Raw genomic sequence first — 19,973 nt, forward strand, 5'->3', positions numbered from 1 at the left:
CTATTGCTGGGTCATAGGGTAGGTCTATTTTTAATTTTCTGAGGAACCTCCACACTGCTTTCCAGAGCGGCTGCACCAATTTGCATTCCCACCAACAGTGCAAGAGGGTTCCCGTTTCTCCACATCCTCTCCAGCATCTATAGTCTCCTGATTTGTTCATTTTGGCCACTCTGACTGGCGTGAGGTGATACCTGAGTGTGGTTTTGATTTGTATTTCCCTGATAAGGAGCGACGCTGAACATCTTTTCATGTGCCTGTTGGCCATCCGGATGTCTTCTTTAGAGAAGTGTCTATTCATGTTTTCTGCCCATTTCTTCACTGGGTTATTTGTTTTTCGGGTGTGGAGTTTGGTGAGCTCTTTATAGATTTTGGATACTAGCCCTTTGTCTGATATGTCATTTGCGAATATCTTTTCCCATTCCGTTGGTTGCCTTTTAGTTTTGTTGGTTGTTTCCTTTGCTGTGCAGAAGCTTTTTATCTTCATAAGGTCCCAGTAATTCACTTTTGCTTTTAATTCCCTTGCCTTTGGGGATGTGTCGAGTAAGAGATTGCTACGGCTGAGGTCAGAGAGGTCTTTTCCTGCTTTCTCCTCTAAGGTTTTGATGGTTTCCTGTCTCACATTTAGGTCCTTTATCCATTTTGAGTTTATTTTTGTGAATGGTGTGAGAAAGTGGTCTAGTTTCAACCTTCTGCATGTTGCTGTCCAGTTCTCCCAGCACCATTTGTTAAAGAGGCTGTCTTTTTTCCATTGGATGTTCTTTCCTGCTTTGTCAAAGATGAGTTGGCCATACGTTTGTGGGTCTAGTTCTGGGGTTTCTATTCTATTCCATTGGTCTATGTGTCTGTTTTGGTGCCAATACCATGCTGTCTTGATGATGACAGCTTTGTAGTAGAGGCTAAAGTCTGGGATTGTGATGCCTCCTGCTTTGGTCTTCTTCTTCAAAATTCCTTTGGCTATTCGGGGCCTTTTGTGGTTCCATATGAATTTTAGGATTGCTTGTTCTAGTTTCGAGAAGAATGCTGGTGCAATTTTGATTGGGATTGCATTGAATGTGTAGATAGCTTTGGGTAGTATTGACATTTTGACAATATTTATTTTTCCAATCTATGAGCAGGGAATGTCTTTCCATTTCTTTAAATCTTCTTCAATTTCCTTCAGAAGCTTTCTATAGTTTTCAGCATACAGATCCTTTACATCTTTGGTTAGATTTATTCCTAGGTATTTCATGCTTCTTGGTGCAATTGTGAATGGGATCAGTTTCTTTATTTGTCTTTCTGTTGCTTCATTGTTAGTGTATAAGAATGCAACTGATTTCTGTACATTGATTTTGTATCCTGCAACTTTGCTGAATTCCTGTATCAGTTCTAGCAGACTTTTGGTGGAGTCTATCGGATTTTCCATGTATAATATCATGTCATCTGCAAAAAGCGAAAGCTTGACTTCATCTTTGCCAATTTTGATGCCTTTGATTTCCTTTTGTTGTCTGATTGCTGATGCTAGAACTTCCAGCACTATGTTAAACAGCAGCGGTGAGAGTGGGCATCCTTGTCGTGTTCCTGATCTCAGGGAAAAAGCTTTCAGTTTTTCCCCGTTGAGGATGATGTTAGCTGTGGGCTTTTCATAAATGGCTTTTATGATCTTTAAGTATGTTCCTTCTATCCCGACTTTCTCAAGGGTTTTTATTAAGAAAGGGTGCTGGATTTTGTCGAAGGCCTTTTCTGCATCGATTGACAGGATCATATGGTTCTTCTCTCTTTTTTTGTTAATGTGATGTATCACGTTGATTGATTTGCGAATGTTGAACCAGCCCTGCATCCCAGGAATGAATCCCACTTGATCATGGTGAATAATTCTTTTTATATGCCGTTGAATTCGATTTGCTAGTATCTTATTGAGAATTTTTGCATCCATATTTATCAGGGATATTGGCCTGTAGTTCTCTTTTTTTACTGGGTCTCTGTCTGGTTTAGGAATCAAAGTAATACTGGCTTCATAGAATGAGTCTGGAAGTTTTCCTTCCCTTTCTATTTCTTGGAATAGCTTGAGAAGGATAGGTATTATCTCTGCTTTAAACGTCTGGTAGAACTCCCCTGGGAAGCCATCTGGTCCTGGACTCTTATTTGTTGGGAGATTTTTGATAACCGATTCAATTTCTTCGCTGGTTATGGGTCTGTTCAAGCTTTCTATTTCCTCCTGATTGAGTTTTGGAAGCGTGTGGGTGTTCAGGAATTCGTCCATTTCTTCTAGGTTGTCCAATTTGTTGGCATATAAGTTTTCATAGTATTCCCTGATAATTGTTTGTATCTCTGAGGGATTGGTTGTAATCATTCCATTTTCATTCATGATTTTATCTATTTGGGTCATCTCCCTTTTCTTTTTGAGAAGCCTGGCTAGAGGTTTGTCAATTTTGTTTATTTTTTCAAAAAACCAACTCTTGGTTTCGTTGATCTGCTCTACAGTTTTTTTAGTTTCTATATTGTTTATTTCTGCTCTGATCTTTATTATTTCTCTTCTTCTGCTGGGCTTAGGCTGCCTTTGCTGTTCTGCTTCTAGTTCCTTTAGGTGTGCTGTTAGATTTTGTATTTGGGATTTTTCTTGTTTCTTGAGATAGGCCTGGATTGCAATGTATTTTCCTCTCAGGACTGCCTTTGCTGCGTCCCAAAGCGTTTGGATTGTTGTATTTTCATTTTCGTTTGTTTCCATATATTTTTTAATTTCTTCTCTAATTGCCTGGTTGACCCACTCATTCGTTAGTAGGGTGTTCTTTAACCTCCATGCTTTTGGAGGTTTTCCAGACTTTTTCCTGTGGTTGATTTCAAGCTTCATGGCATTGTGGTCTGAAAGTAAGCATGGTATAATTTCAATTCTTGTAAACTTATGAAGGGCTGTTTTGTGACCCAGTATATGATCTATCTTGGAGAATGTTCCATGTGCACTCGAGAAGAAAGTATATTCTGTTGCTTTGGGATGCAGAGTTCTAAATATATCTGTCAAGTCCATCTCATCCAATGTCTCATTCAGGGCCCTTGTTTCTTTATTGACCGTGTGTCTAGATGATCTATCCATTTCTGTAAGTGGTGTATTAAAGTCCCCTGCAATTACCACATTCTTATCAATAAGGTTGCTTATGTTTATGAGTAATTGTTTTATATATTTGGGGGCTCCGGTATTCGGTGCATAGACATTGATAATTGTTAGCTCTTCCTGATGGATAGACCCTGTAACTATTATATAATGTCCTTCTTCATCTCTTGTTACAGCCTTTAATTTAAAGTCTAGTTTGTCTGATATAAGTATGGCTACTCCAGCTTTCTTTTGGCTTCCAGTCGCATGATAAATAGTTCTCCATCCCCTCACTCTCAATCTAAAGGTGTCCTCAGGTCTAAAATGAGTCTCTTGTAGACAGCAAATAGATGGGTCTTGTTTTTTTATCCATTCTGATACCCTATGTCTTTTGGTTGGCGCATTTAATCCATTTACATTCAGTGTTATTATAGAAAGATACGGGTTTAGAGTCATTGTGATGTCTGTATGTTTTATGCTTATAGTGATGTCTCTGGGACTTTGTCTCACAGGGTCCCCCTTAGGATCTCTTGTAGGGCTGGTTTAGTGGTGACAAATTCCTTCAGTTTTTGTTTGTTTGGGAAGACCTTTATCTCTCCTTCTATTCTAAATGACAGACTTGCTGGATAAAGGATTCTTGGCTGCATATTTTTTCTGTCTAGCACCCTGAAAATCTCGTGCCAATTCTTTCTGGCCTGCCAAGTTTCAAAAGAGAGATCAGTCACGAGTCTTATAGGTCTCCCTTTATATGTGAGGGCACGTTTACCCCTTGCTGCTTTCAGAATTTTCTCTTTATCCTTGTATTTTGCCAGTTTCACTATGATATGTCGTGCAGAAGATCGATTCAAGTTACGTCTGAAGGGAGTTCTCTGTGCCTCTTGGATTTCAATGCCTTTTTCCTTCCCCAGTTCAGGGAAGTTCTCAGCTATGATTTCTTCAAGTACCCCTTCAGCACCTTTCCCTCTCTCTTCCTCCTCTGGGATACCAATTATGCGTATATTATTTCTTTTTAGTGTATCACTTAATTCTCTAATTTTCCCCTCATACTCCTGGATTTTTTTATCTCTCTTTTTCTCAGCTTCCTCTTTTTCCATAACTTTATCTTCTAGTTCACCTATTCTCTCCTCTGCCTCTTCAAGCCGAGCTGTGGTGGTTTCCATTTTGTTATGCATTTCGTTTAAAGCGTTTTTCAGCTCCTCGTGACTGTTCCTTAGTCCCTTGATCTCTGTAGCAAGAGATTCTCTGCTGTCCTGTATACTGTTTTCAAGCCCAGCGATTAATTTTATGACTATTATTCTAAATTCACTTTCTGTTGTATTATTTAAATCCTTTTTGATCAGCTCATTAGCTGTTGTTATTTCCTGGAGATTCTTCTGAGGGGAGTTCTTCCGCTTGGTCATTTTGGATAGTCCCTGGCGTGGTGAGGACCTGCAGGGCACTTCCCCTGTGCTGTGGTGTATAACAGGAGTTGGTGGGCGGGGCCGCAGTCAGACCTGATGTCTGCCCCCAGCCCACCGCTGGGGCCACAGTCAGACTGGTGTGTGCCTTCTCTTCCCCTCTCCTAGGGGCGGGATTCACTGTGGGGTGGTGTGGCTCGTCTGGGCTACTTGCACCCTGCCAGGCTTGTGATGCTGGGGATCTGGCGTATTAGCTGGGGTGGGTAGGCAAGGTGCTCGGGGGCAGGAGGGGCAGGCTTAGATCGCTTCTCCTTAGGTGATCCACTTCAGGAGGGGCCCTGTGGCAGCGGGAGGGAGTCAGATCCGCTGCCGGAGGTTTGGCTCCGCAGAAGCGCAGAGTTGGGTGTTTGCGCGGAGCGAGCAAGTTCCCTGGCAGGAACCGGTTCCCTTTGGGATTTCGGCTGGGGGATGGGCGGGGGAAATGGCGCTGGCGAGCGCCTTTGTTCCCCACCAAACTGAGCTCTGTTGTCAGGGGGCTCAGCAGCTCTCCCTCCCTTTGTCCTCCAGCCTTCCCGCTTTCCGAGCAGAGCTGTTAATTTCTGACCTCCCAGACGCTAAGTCGCGCTTGCTGTCGGAACACAGTCCGCCCGGCCCCTCCGCTTTTGCAAGCCCGACTCGGGGGCTCTGCTTGGCCGGCGAGCCGCCCCTCTGCCCCGGCTCCCTCCCGCCAGTCCGTGGAGCGTGCACCGCCTCGCCGCCCTTCCTACCCTCTTCCGTGGGTCTCTCGTCTGCGTTTGGCTCCGGCGACTCTGTTCTGCTAATCCTCTGGCGGTTTTCTGGGTTATTTAGGCAGGTGTAGATGGAATCTAAGTGATCAGCAGGACATGCGGTGAGCCCAGCGTTCTCCTAAGCCGCCATCTTGCCGCAACTCCAGGAGATGTATTTTTAAATCCTTTCAAGGTGCACCAAATTTTCCTCAGGAGGGGCATAAAGTCATCAGGTATGTGTTAAGTAATACATAGGGTCAGTATATTCTTTTTCTTTAATTTTTTTAACGTTTATTTATTATTGAGAGACAGAGAGACAGAGCATGAGCAGGGGAGGGGCAGAGAGAGGAGGAGACACAGAAATCGAAGCCGGCTCCAGGCTCTGAGCTGTCAGCACAGAGCCCGACGCGGGGCTCGAACCCACAGACCATGAGATCATGACCTGAGCCGAAGTCGGACGCTTAACGAACTGAGCCACCCAGGCGCCCCAATATATTCCCTATGAAAAAAGTTTCCCAGGTGTGGAAGAGAGGTTTATGGCTGAGGGAAGCAGACTATTTATAAGAAGGGACTCAGATAGTTTTCCTGCCAGGCTGCAGGACAGCCAGAGCTCGATGAAGTGTTATGGTACACACAGTGCCCAGCAGAGCCATTGTGAAGTTTGCTGGGGAGGAACAACAGAAGCAGTACATGAACTTGCAGCATCTGCTTGAGGGTCTGTAGGGTAACAGGAGTTGCTCAAGCTCAGAGTTCTTTCAGAAGTCTCTCTGGGACCGTCTGGTTATAACTAGGTCTGTGTTTTCTAGGATAAGCAGCCAACCGTCCACAATTAACAAACGCAAAACAACGCAGACAAACTTGGCTGGCCCTGCTTATCAAAAATCAAGCGATCGTAATTTATAACTCCAGGAAGATCGTTGCCAAAAAAAAAAAAAAAAAAATGACTCTATCCCTCGTGACCCAAGCGATTATCATGACATTGAACTAACTGGTTATAATTTTAGCATGAGAAATTAACCCCATCATTATTAATCACTTTGTGTTTAAGGGACTGTTTTGCAAAGTCCACGCTCTGTAAACAGTTCAGAATAGCTCGGCATCTGGTTTGGCTTCATTTAAGGAGATAGCAGCTCGGCAGACTGCGCCTTACTGTTCACCCGGATCTGTTTCTTGGACACCTTTGCTGTTTTCCTTTTGTACAAGTAGGGAAGAGAGTCACATGCACGGTGAAAGAATGCCCACGTCCCCTCTGATCAGTTGGCTGTAGAATTGGAGCTAGGTGTTCTTTGTGCTGCGAGCTTCCCACTCTGGCGCGCTGCCTCGGCTGTTGAAAACAGCCAGTGCTTATCCAGCTTCACAGACCCATTCGTGAAATTTGCAGGCCAGTGTAGGTAACTTGGTACCTGGGATGTGAAAGCAATGCACTTCTTAACCGTCGGATTCCAGCTATAGTATCTCGATAATGTAATGCTAATTAACATACATTGTTGGACTTCCTAGACAGTTGCACTTTTGTGTTAGGCAAGATGCTCAATAAAGGAGGGAACGTAATTGAAGATTATGAAGATAGATCATGGAGTCCAAGGAAGAACTGAGCAGCCACACAGCAGGAAGGGGCATCGAAACAGCTGAGACATCAAGAGTAATGAGACCCAGGTCCTTAAATTCTGCCAGGACTTTCTTGCCATCCTCTCTTTTGCCACTCTTTCTGGGTCACTTCCCTTCTGTCTCTCTCGAGCCGACCAGGTTGATCCACATGTCTGTAACGGGTGCCCAAGTTTTATATCCTAGAAATGTTGCCACCGCAGGAGGACTAGCCTGGTACTCTGCCAGACTCACACCCTAAACAACAGGAAGGCATTGTGATATGTGTTAGATAGAAGTAATTTGGTGTGAGTGGGAAAGAACTGTGGAATCGAACGGGTCATGTGCTGAATGTTGAATGGGGATCAGCAAAATAGCTGCATATCGTATATTTATGTTGCCCCCCCCCCCACGTAAACAAGGTGTAATTTTCTACATGTTTCCGAAAATATACTTGTCCTTTGAAAATCTGAAGGTCAAACAATAGCTTAGCCATTCTGAATGATAGAATGGAATGGAAGGATACCCTCCCCTGGCCCAGGAAATTCTGCACATGGACATAGCCTCTTCAGAGCCCCCCGACCTGAGTTTAAAGGCAGCCTTGTCAGTGGTCATGGGTAGGACTGGCCACGTACCTCCCTCTGCATTCAGGGTCTGCACAGGGGCTGGGACCAAATTTTGGGCAGCCCCGTCATCTTACATCTTTTCCTAAGGCTATATTAGGCATTTGGAGCATGGGTGGGGCTTGTAGTCTTTTCCCCACTTCTGTTTTCTCTGCACTGGGGCAGAGCCTGTACTGTGCACACACCCTCCCAGGAGACTCCTGCTACAGTTCCCAGCCCTTGGCTGCAGGGCACTGCGATGGATGTGTTGGTAGTGATAGGGGTAAGGGAATGGTGAGCACAGTGGAATGCAGGCTGGGGGAGAAGGACAGTGGGGTTCTCCCTCAGGAACCCCCCCCCCCCCCCCCGCCAGGACAGCAGTGGCCCTGGGGAACAAAACCAACTGACAAGTGGTTATCCTTCATAGGATTCTGTCAGGTACTGCCTGCCATAGCTTCAAGTAAATTGATTAAAGAATTTCTGGTTTATCTTAAAGATAGGGTACAGCTCTGAGTTGTTTTTTTTTTAAGAGAATCCTTTTTTTTTTTTTAATTTTTTTTTTCAACGTTTATTTATTTTTGGGACAGAGAGAGACAGAGCATGAACGGGGGAGGGGCAGAGAGAGAGGGAGACACAGAATCGGAAACAGGCTCCAGGCTCTGAGCCATCAGCCCAGAGCCTGACGCGGGGCTCGAACTCACGGACCGCGCGATCGTGACCTGGCTGAAGTCGGACGCTTAACCGACTGTGCCACCCAGGCGCCCCAAGAGAACCCTTTTAGGGGGCACTTGGGTGGCTCAGTTGGTTAAGCGTCCAACTGTTGGTTTTAGTTCAGGTTATTATCTCATGGGTTTGTGGGATCGAGTCCCACATCAGGGATTCTCTCTCTCCCTCCCTTTCTGCCCCTCCCCCCCAAATAAATAAACTTAAAAATAAAGGAGAACCCATTTAGATCCCTACTTTATTTAAAAAAAAATTTACATTTATTTATTTTTGAGAGAGAGAGAGAATGGGGCGGGAAGGGGCAGAGACAGGAGAGAGGGAGAATTAAAGCAGACTCCCGAGTGTCAGCGCAGAGCCCGACGCGGGGCACGAACCCACAAACCGTGAGATCGTGACCTGAGCCGAAACCAAGAGTCGGACTCTCAACCTACTGAGCCACCCAGGCACCCCTAGATCCCTACTTTAAAGTGAAAAGAAAACTCCCTCAAAGGAGCAGCTCTGGAGGGTAGGTGACCCTTAAGATGCTCTTGGTCCCATCTGGCCAAGAGCCATTGATGGCTTGAACTACTGTAGCAGCATCAAGGAGAGAAACATGGAGCTATTTCAGTGAACTCCAGTAGGTATTGATAGCACTGGGTAGCTTAGGGACTGGCGAGGAGTCGCCAAGGAGTCAGTGACAAAGCCCAGGTCTGGCTTTCATGGCTGGTAGCAGGCTGTGTCTTGTGGGTACATAATCCAGAGGGGTACTGTTCCCATGTGCAGCTCTGTCCTCAACCCGTGCCAGCCCTGGCACTGAAGGCCACCCCCTTCACGTTCACGTTTACTCAGCCAGAGTAAAGCATGCGTGGACAACCTAGTTTTTACTGAAGGTTTGACTGGAAAGATCAATCTAGAAGGTGAGGGCTGCATCCCACAAACTCTACAAACTTCTCAGAAGTCTCTCAACGTCTTCTCTTTGCTGTCACCACCACTGGGACCAGCCCTCAGGACTGTGTTCCATTTCTGAGAATTGTTGTAAAACTTTACATATGAATATCTAAATTGGAAGAATTGGTGTTTTTTTGTTTTTTGATTCTAATGTTCCAAGACTCAAGAGTTTATAGCCCACTTCTAGAGCAGAGTTAAAGCAAAGGATATCATCCATTTTTCTGTGTATTGAGAAGCTAACTGCAGGAGAAATAATTTCACATGGAATGGGTGGGGTTGCTATTATTCCTGTTTTAAATTCACCTTTTCTGGGGCAATGGCCTTGAAATAGAGCTGGGACCTAGATTATTGCCTCATAAAACAGCAAGAGGTTATTGTTATTCCTTAATTTTATATCTTTATTATGAGGTAACACTTCTCTTACTTGAGTTAAAGAGTGTTCTTGTCTTTTTCTTACATATTTGTGAAAACGGAATGTTAAAAGATTTAGCATAACCACCGTTGCTAAATTATGATGTAAAATAATACTGTGTCCGCAATTAGCCTAGGTAGTTTTACTTGGTTCCATAATATAAAATCAGTGGGCTCATAATATTTTAGTACCTTAGTGTGTTTGGCAAAAAAAGAAATTCATGTTACCATAAAGAAGTTAAACTAAGTAACAATCTCAATTTTAAGGAAACATAAAGCAAAGTATTACGTTGTAACATGGAACATTAATGCAAATAGCTTCCCAACTGGAATGTTAAATCAATTCTCAGTGGGCGGTTAACAAAAAAAAGGCTAGTTTTTGCTTAATTCTCTCTTATGTTCCAACATCTTTTCTGAAATCTTAATTTTTAATTTCACCTGAGTTATTACCAGTGCCTTGAGATGGTGGTCTTTCCAGAAGATGATTACTTGTTTCCTAATGATCAATATCCTTAATTTATTTTTATTTTTATTTATTTTTTAATTTTTGTAGTGTTTATGCATTTTTGAGAGACAGGGAAAGAATGCTAGCAGGGGAGGGACAGAGAGAGAGAGAGAGAGAGAAAGAGAGAGAGGCACAGAATCTGAAGCAGGCTCCAGGCTCTGAGCTGTCAGCACGACACAGGGCTTGAACCCACAAACCAGGTCAGATCCTGACCCGACCCGAAGTCAGACGCTCAACCGACTGGGCCACCCAGGCACCCTTAATATCCTTAATTTAATTGTTAGGTGTCCTTTCTGGAAATACGCCATTTAAACCTTGATAACATCTTAAAAATCATTTTAGTGTGGCAACTGTACGTGTGTTGTGGGTTGAATTGGGTCCCCTAAGAGATATGTTCAAATTCTAACCCCCTTACCTATGAACGTGACCTTACGTGCAAGCAGAGGAAATCAAGTCAAGATGAGGTTTTACCGGATTAGGGTGCGTTCTCATTCAGTGACTGGTGTACTTAGAGGAATAGGGAAATTTGGACACAGAGGCACACATACAGAAGCAGGCAGGGAGATACTGTTGACCATGGAAGCAGAGATTGGAACGATGCATCTACAAGCCGAGGGACACCAGGGATCGTCCGCAACAGCAGAAACTAGGAAGAGACAAGGATTGATCCTTGGGCCTGCCGGCACCTCAGTTTAGGACTTCTTGCCATCAGAACTATGGGAGAATAAATTCCTACTGGTCAGAGTCTCCCATTTGGTGGTACTTTTTTTTTTTTTTTAATTTTACAGCAGCCCTGAGGAGTACTTGGCTAGTGGGTTATCCAGGGAGTGAGGAGAAAATGCCTCTAAAGAGATGGTCTGCCGCATTTCCCCCTGGGAGAGTGGAAGAAGGGCTCGCAAAGCGGGCAGCAGTTGGACTAGGGGCCCTCTCTTACTGTGGTACGCCCATATCCAAGGGAAGCCTGAGCGGAGTGGTCTTGGTGATGGGTGGGGGGTGGGGAAAGTACACAGGGCCAGGGATTGGGATGGAGGTCTTGGAGGATAGGAGGAGCAAGCAAGAGGTCAGTAAGTATCCGGGACGAGGATGAAAAACCCAGATTAGACGGGAGGAACCAGTTCGTAAGAAGACAGGGGGAGGGGGAGAAGAAAGAGGGAGGGGGTGTGAGGTAAGGGGGTTTTCCAGGCACCATCTCTCAGGCCCACTCACGACCCAAAAAGATAACATCTGCAGTTTTGAACTCCCCGCCCGCTTATCTTCCTGAGTTCATACACCTTTCAACGTGCTTAGGACTTAACCCCTGGTCTTCCCATCTCGTATATGCTTTTAAATTGGGCTGTTCTTTAAAGTGACACGTTTCTGGTTTTGAAGTGTATTTAATCATTGTCTTGCAGAGACTGTCACCTACTACAAGTTACGTTACCATTTTATGACTTTTAACTCTCAGGATTGAAAAACATCTGTAATCTGTATCACTGTGTTCGTATATGCATAAAATAATTTACAATGTACATTGTAAATGTCCTTTGTCATTTAACGTCTTGTATTCTAATAAGGAAAAGTAACAGGCTTGTTGTAGAAAACACAACACAGGAAAGAAATTAAAGTCATGTCTAGGGGCGCCTGTGAGGCTTAGTGGGTTGACCATCCGACTCTGGATTTCAGCTCAGGTCACGATCTCACGGTGCGTGGGATCGAACCCTGAGTGGGGCTCCATGCCGATGGTGCGGAGCCTGCTTGGGATTCTCTCTCTCCCTCTGCCTCTCCCCCCACCTCGTTCTCCCTCTCAAAATAAATAAATAAACTTTAAAAAACTAATAAAACCACGTCTACCTGATTGTAGTAGGGAAAGTGTGAATGGATAAATGTAAAACTGAGCAAAACACCTGCAAATGTTGAATTTCAATAAACTGAATGGGGAGAATATTGTTTCTGGGGAATACTTACTGGAATACTTATCTTCTATTTAAATTACATCTTCAGAGAATTTCGACTTCACTATTCCTTGAAGTGTGAGTTTAATAATTTATATCTAATTTATGCCTTTATTTACATGAATCCTTTCAAAAGTAAATACATTCATTCATTCATTAATGAGTTTGTTTATTTATGCCAAAGAGAGAGAGGGAGAGAGAGATACGAAAGGCTCCCTCTCACCATCCGTGAGATCACGACCTGAGCCCAAATCAGAAGTCGGATATGTGCCACCCAGGGACCCCCATGTAAACTGGATTTTAACTCCATATTATTTTTATTTTTAAAATTAGGATTTGAAGGGCCACAAATGTCTCACTGCTCTTTTAAATTGCATTTTCTTTGTTAGTGTGTTGAACATTGTTTTGTGTAACCATTTTTCTTTAGAGGTGTGTGTACATTTCTGTTTGTAAGAGCTTTTTCTATGTTAAGGACATTAGCCTAGTGTGTTCGATATTTGTGCAGATATTTCTTTTTATATTTTCATGTATCTTTTTCATTTTGATCTTTTTGGGGGGAGGTTTGTGTGAGCAGATTCAAGAGGTCATTTGGCTTTTTTGTTTTATATTCCACTGTTTCTGTTGCAAAATCCTTCTCCATCAGAGAATTAAAAGACATTATCCCTATTTTTCTTAGAGTTTTTATACACTCCACTTTGCCTGGAAAAATTTAAATATGGGGTATGGAGTAAAGATGAACCTTTTCTTTGAATAAGTAACTGATTGCCTCAGTATAGTTTGTTGATGGATTGTCCTTCTGTATACATTTGTAATATCTTCTTTAAGTAATAATAGCATTTTCATTCTCTTTTTAAAATTAAGCATGCTGTTCTGGGTGTGGAGCCTGCTTAAGATTCTCTCTTTCCCTGTCCCTCTCCCCTGCCTGTGCGTGTGTGCTCTCTCTCTCAATAAATAAATAGATAAATAAATAAATAGATAAATAAATAAATTGAGCTTGTATGTTATAACATTCTGTTCTTTAAAACTGAATAAAGATCATCTGGTAATCCAGATAAATTGTCCTGTGAGAGAAAGCTGCCATATTAAGCTACAGACTGTACTTTCTCAGTTCACGTGCTTTAGAAAGTGAATGATCAACGCAGACTATTAATTTGTCATCTGACAATTGCTTGATGACGTATCTCTCTCAGTAAAATAGTATACTAAGTCTTTTTTACAGACCGTGTCTCCAAAGTTGTCCTTAGATGTTTTTGTTTATCTACAGTATTCCTGAGTAGCTGTTCACATATTCCAATGTTGCCATGATGTGATTTTTCAAGAGCATCAAGTCTATAAGATATGGAGATCATCCATAATGAGTTTTGTTCTTTGAAAATGATGCTTCTACAGATTATCACGTAAATCATAGTGTGTTTTGGTGATTTTACAAATAAATAAAAAAGGTAACTTTTCCATTTCCCCCCTTCGTTTCCATCTTTTTGTTTCAGATAGTCCAGTTTTAACTGAAGGACGCTGCTTCTGTTTGGGGGTGGCCGGAGACGTGAGAAAACCACATGGAAGAATCCCAGGACTTAAATGAGCAATCAGTAAGTCTTAATTCAGTCTCAAGTTCGCTGAAACAAGTTGTGGTAAGACTGCTCAAAACCCTGCTAAAAGGAATTTGTTGTAAAAAGCAGGAGTTTTGTTAAATATGTATGTTTTAGTTGAATTTTGAATTCTCTTCCAAGACCATAAAACGGACTTTTGGAAATGTATGCTGTTCCTGCTTAACGATGTCACATTTTGAGGTCTCCCTTGATTGTCTGCTTGCAAAGCCCGTAGGAGAAAGACTAGGGCATTTAAATCATGCTAAGTGTTTTTGACAGTCCGTAATTTTACACACCTCCTTTGTTAGGTTTTATTCCAAATGTGCTTACAGAGCGCATATACTATTGAATGTCAGAAGTATAACAGGACGCAGTATATTCCCGGCATCCCTGTTGTCCATTTCAAGGATGGCAGCGACAGCCCTCGTGTGCTTTCATGGCCTCCTTATTTTGCTACGTTCTTGGCAGAAGGAAGAATGTGCAAGATGGGTGGCAGTCGTTGTAAGAGTCTGATTTCTCAAGGGGTTGATGTGACCTTTGCTCCTAACTCCTTACTAGCGTCTCCATGGCATTAGTGCCTTAGCGTGTGGAAGTGAAGTCAGTGGGAAGTCTTCCCTCCCACTCCCCAACTGCTGCTAACTGTGTTTCCCACAGACAGCTAGGCACGTCAATCTGTTACGCAGATTGATGCTATATTTCAGTAGCTCGTACGGTCACGACTTGGCCTGAGAGTCTAATCGAGGCAACAGAAGACAGTGTGTTTGTGTATAAGAATGTGGTTCTAGAAAATGTGAGACTATGATGAGGTCGGTTTTGAGTTACAGGGGAATATATGTTCTGGTGTGTACAGGCCGTTGCAAGTTCATTTGTTTTTTTCAAGTAATTCACTGAAAAGAAAAGATAATGAAGTCTTCAGTTGACAAACGGACAAGACCGTTGTCTAATTTCATTATATATTACCGTATTATTTAACGTCACATGGCATCGTTATAGGAAAATGGAACAGAAAAAATACGAAACCAAAAAAGGGTAAAAAAAAATCTGTCAAACAGTAGAGATGCTGTTCTTTCAGAAATTGCCTGACGAGACAAATAGCAATTAGGCAGCAGGTGCGTCCAAGTAGTTATTTTTTTTAAATGCTGGTTATCGTAGTGTGGACTCTAACAAAATGGATGATAGCATGATGGTGACACCCACACCGTTGCATGTTTAATGGATCCCAGTGGTGTCAGAGGGCTGTGAGTGACACCATATAAGTCCTTGAGTGAATAATGATGTTGTTTTAGTGGTGCTGCTTCATGAGAGGGCCACTGTTGATCTATACTTTGTTCTCACACACTGAAGGTTACTTAAAAGTGTGTGTGTGTGTGTGTGTGTGTGTGTGTGTGAGAGAGAGAGAGAGAGAGAGAGAGAGAGAGAGAGAGAGATTGACCAACTGTCCCTGTTTCCCAGAGACCCTGGGGTTGCCCCGGACATCGAACTTTCAGAGCTAACGCAGGTGCAGTGCCTGCACACTTGGGAGGTTGATTTCGTTGTGCGTGTATCCTCAAGAATGAGTATTTTTTTTCAGGGTTGCGGAGGTTAAAGGGATATGTTTTAATGTGTAACATTCGAATGAGGTTATTACACAAGATGCTTTGTACCACTTTTACAAAGAGAAACCTGGCATTTGTAAATCATACGTAGTATCCTCCAGTGTTGTTTCAGAGTTGTGGAGCTCAGCATTAAAACAAAGTGTTTTTTGTTGTTTTTTGTTTCTTGTTTTTTGTTTTTTAAGTTCCTAGTGTTGCTGATGTGCAGCCAGGTTTGAAAAGCAGAAATCTAGTGTGGCCTCCTGGCCTCTCAGCTCAAACTCAGCCGCCGAATTTGTGGTGAGGACAGAGGAGACTTTGAGAGAAGGAAAGAATGCCCCCCTCCCCCACCCCTCCCCACTTCCGTATCCCCACGTCTCACTTTGAACTCGCCACCTGAGGGTTATCGTAGGTCTGGTCAAAGTCAAATTGGAAGCTCCTGATGTGTGGAGTGGTTTGATAGGCCATCGAAGTGGAGATAGGCCACTTCTGGTTTAAAACACAGGAAGCTTGAAGTTTGTGTCAAGTGTTAATGACTTTTAATGGCTTCGATTTTGTAAACATCCCAAAGCCTTTTTTCTTCAAGTTCCTCATACTTAGAAGAACATCTAGGCCAATCTGTCCATCTCATCTTGTACATGTGCAAAGGAACTCTTGGGACTGTGAAATGACTTGCCCGTAATGCCATGGCTAGTAAACGTCAGAGTTGGGACTTCACACAGGTCTTCTGACTCCAAGTCCAAAGCTCTTTCCAGAACATCAACATGCCTTATGGCTTTGGGGTTTTCTTATTTTGACATTCATCACTATAAAAATGGCAAACAAAACAAAACAAACAAACAAAACCTGATTCAACCCCTTTGCATTGAAATGATTTCTATTTGGGTGAAATTTTTAAGTGACATTAAATTTTACAGAGTATATTAAGGTTGTAAATATTTTGAAAAATAATACTTCATATTTACTAAGATAAAGCTCAAATAGGGTACAATTAAAAGAAAGTTCATAATAAGATGAAAGGGAATTTGCTCAGATCATAGAAAACTTCTTTCTGTGGGCATAGATCTAACAAGTGGGTGCTAGTTATTGTACATATAGACTGAATCTAGCATTTTCTGTATGCTCTCTCTGATCCTTACCATCTTCTTACCATGTAATTGTTATGGTCACCATTTTACAGATAAGGAAACTAAGGCTTGGAGAGTATCAAGGTCACACAACTGGTAAGTAGCAGAGATTAGAATTGAACCCACCTTTATCTGGTCTTAAAATCTGTCATGATTTTGCATGATACAGCATCATATAGTGGGTAGGGACTTGAGCTTAAAATCAGAAATCCATGACACTTAAATACTTTGTAACCATTAGGCAATTAAACTCTTCCTCATCTGTAGAGTAGGGAGGATGATAAAAAGAAGTTATATGAGGGGCGCCTGGGTGGCTCAGTCAGTTGAGCATCCGACTTGGGCTCAGGTCACGATCTCACAGTTTGTGGGTTTAAGCCCCGCATCAGGCTCTGTGCTGATGGCTCAGAGCCTGGAGCCTGCTTGGGATTTTGTGTCTCCTCTCTCTGCCCCTCCCCCTTCCCTGCTCCCACTCTGGCTTTGTCTCACTTTGTTTCTCAAAAATAAAAAAAAATTTAAAAAAATGTAAAAAAAAAGAAAGAAAGAAGTTACATGAAAGGTTTGGCATATGCCCGGCTTAGAGTAGAAACTTGGTCAACCTTAGCTGTTCTTACAATTACCTGACATATTCAGATGATCTTTAAAGGGTATGGGATGGTTCTTGCATATCTAGTTACCTTCTGGCAGATATCCCTGCCTGGAAGTTCATAGTTTACAAACTCAGCATATGAACTAAACTCACAAACTCCCTTCTCCCAGTTTTCTCCCTTTCTCCTCTGTTCCAGTACTTTCCATGGCCTCCGTGGATGGTACCCTCAGCTTCAGAGTAGATTAAGTCAAAAAGCAGGTAGTCATGCTTTTTTCCTTCATCCCCATTCAAACTCCTATTTTTTTTAAAAAATATTTTATTGTTTATCTATATTTGAGAGAGACAGACAGAGCATGAGTGGGGGAGGGGCAGAGAGAGGGGGAGACACAGAATTCAAAGCAGGCTCCAGGCTCTGAGCCATCAGCACAGAGCCCGACGCGGGGCTCGAACTTAGGAACCACGAGATCATGACCTGAGCCGAAGTCGGACACTTACCCGACTGAGCCACCCAGGCGCCCCCAAACTCCTGTCTATTCTTAATTTTTAAAACCCCTCAAAGCTGTTTTCTCTGCTCCAGCTCCTATTTTGGGTCTCAATTTCATCTCTTGACTGTCTTTTTCTGCTTTAAGTTGCTTCTAGAGTGGTCTTTCTAAAATACAAAGTGGGTCATGTCTCTGTTCCGCTTCGTACCGGTCACAGGCCCTTTCTTGCCCTCGGGAGAGAGTTTCAAGTGTGCAGTAAAGCACACAGGCTCAGTTGCTCACCCGTATCTCTCTTGCACGACTTCTGAGACTTCTGACTTCTTTCAGTTCCCTGCATCTTGCAGGTTCTCTGAGGTTTCTGTGCCTTTGCTACCCACCCGGGGTTGCTTGTAAATCTGGAACACTCACTCTGGGTCTCCCTCCCTCTGAGCAAGCCTCTCAGATTGCCTTTCTTCCCCAGGCCGCCAGCCATGCTGGGTCAGGGGCCTCCACCATGTGCTGCCAGTGGCATTTACCTCTATCCCAGGACTTACCCCACAGAACTGAAATCTTATCTGTTTATTTACCTTTCTACTGGATTATAAACTACTTAAGCGTAATAGCGCATCTTGTTCATCTTGTAGCCTTACCTCTTAGCACAATTCTTGCTGACATTTAATGAATGTTTTCTTCAAAAGCTTATATATACTGTTACTTACTAAGGTATGTTACTGAGTAGCCTGGTGAATTTTAGAAACCAAAATATTATTCTCAGAACGGATTACTGACTCACGAATTCATGTTCCACTTACATTTTTAAAAAATTGCACATAACATATAATACTCTTTTAACAGCATGTAATCAAAACAGAGTTTTTGGTTCTTAAATAATTTTTTTTTTTTGCATTATATCTGGATTTTATTTTGCAGTGTGGCTGAGAGGGTCTAGGGAATTTTAAGAGGTCAACAGTTAAAGTAAGGTTTAGCTTTCATGTTTGTCTGAAATTCTATATTAGAACTTCATAATTATTTAGAAGCAGTTTCACATACAGTTATAGCTTACTAAAGTTTTAAACTAAATGTTGTTCTTATTAACAGAAAGAAATATGAATCTAGATTATATGTAACGCTACCTATACTAATTATCAGAAGTTTCTTTGGTATTGTGGAATATGTTATATTCCCTGTATTCAAATAAAGGCTGAGCAGTATTTACTGTTTTTCTAATTTCTATAGTACCCTTATATTTTGAGATATTTTGAAGTCCTGTTTCGGTAGTGAATATTCCCATAGATTTTTTTTTTTTTTCTCATCTGAGTCATTCACGTCAAAGTGAGAGGGAGTACGGCCTAAATTCATCGTTAAGCTAGGAGTTTTGAAAAAAAAAATACTGCTTGTGAATTTTAAGTACTGTCTGTTATGCCGTAAAACATTAGTAGCTGCTAAGTAAATTGAGGGAGAATGAGGAAGTTACAGTTTACTATAGGGTAGCATTCCCTAATATTAGACATTAAAGGCCTGAATATTCCTACATATGTCAACATTGTTAGTGAATCACTTAACTTATATTATTGATGAAATATACTGGTTAGTGAGGTCTAAATTCACGTCCTTTGGACCCATATTATAAACATATGTTGCAGCAATATTTTTAGAAGTTTATATATATTTGTAGCTAGTAATAGTATTTATTTTTTTTGCATCAAACCTGTTAATAGTGTGAATTAAAATTCTAGAGTTAGTTAAATAAATTAATCTCTTTTTTGTGCCAGTGTTTCTCCCTTAGAATACCAAATAATCTCCCTTTGGATTATTCCTCAGCTCTTAGTTCTTAGAGATTCTCTGGATCATTTTGATTATAGCCACTAGCCCAGTTTTAAAACCTGTGCTGTTTTAGGTGTCTTTTGCACAGGTTTCTAGTTGTTACATGGAATTGAATAGATCATCCAAATTACCCTTTAGATGTAGAGCTTCAGTGTCACCAATTTCTGTCGGTGTTTTAGCCCCATGCTGTAAAATACTGATTTTTGTTAATTTCAGTTTAAATCATTTTTTTCATTTTTGATAACCTGACATTGTCAAAATCCTGGAATCCCATCATTTGATTGCTTTTTTCTTAGGTGCTCTAAATCAATTTCAGCAGCTTGCATGCAATGTATTTTATTCTGCTCTAACCAAAATCAAATTATTTTTGAGGCTGCAAACCCATCAGCAAGAACTTGGCCTTTAAACTAGCCAAAGGAATCATGTTCACAACATGTATTTTTTTCCACCAACCAACTGGACCATATATTTGAGAGTTCAGCGGACTTTTGCTTAAAGTTGAATTCCTTTCAAAAGTGTTGTAACTCCCAATTGCCAATTACATCTTTACTTTGCAATTATATAATAGAGTACCTGAAAAGTAGATACAGTAAATTTGATTTTTTAAAAAGTTTGTTCATTTATTTTGAGAGAGAGAGAAATGAGCAGTGGAGGGGCAGAGACAGATAATGAGAGTGAGAGTGAGAGAGAGAGAGAGAGAGAGAGAGAGAGAGAGAGAGGGAGAGAGAATCCCAAGCAGGCTCCATGCTCTTGCCCGAGCCCTTATGTAGGGCTCAATCTCATGACCTTGGGATCATGACACAAGCCAAAAGTGAAGAGTTGAGGCTTAACAGACTGAGCCGCCCAGGCGCCCCAGTAAATTTGATTTTTAATTTGTATTAGTTGCTAAGGCTTACTGTTTCATTTT

General features: G+C 42.0%; 1 protein-coding gene across 11 annotated transcripts in view; it reads left to right on the forward strand.

The window, feature by feature from the left end:
* The window catches only part of EYA4 (EYA transcriptional coactivator and phosphatase 4), a 321,968-nt gene that overhangs the window by 60,152 nt on the left and 241,843 nt on the right, over positions 1-19,973 (forward strand). For all 11 annotated transcript variants that reach the window (XM_043592404.1, XM_043592403.1, XM_043592402.1 and 8 more), the window contains exon 2: positions 13,399-13,497. In XM_043592404.1, the coding sequence (XP_043448339.1) occupies positions 13,465-13,497 (33 nt within the window). In that variant the 5' untranslated portion in view covers positions 13,399-13,464. The remainder of the gene's footprint in view (positions 1-13,398; positions 13,498-19,973) is intronic.

The sequence above is a fragment of the Prionailurus bengalensis genome, chromosome B2 (genome assembly GCF_016509475.1).
Source record: "Prionailurus bengalensis isolate Pbe53 chromosome B2, Fcat_Pben_1.1_paternal_pri, whole genome shotgun sequence".
Lineage (NCBI taxonomy): Eukaryota > Metazoa > Chordata > Mammalia > Carnivora > Felidae > Prionailurus > Prionailurus bengalensis.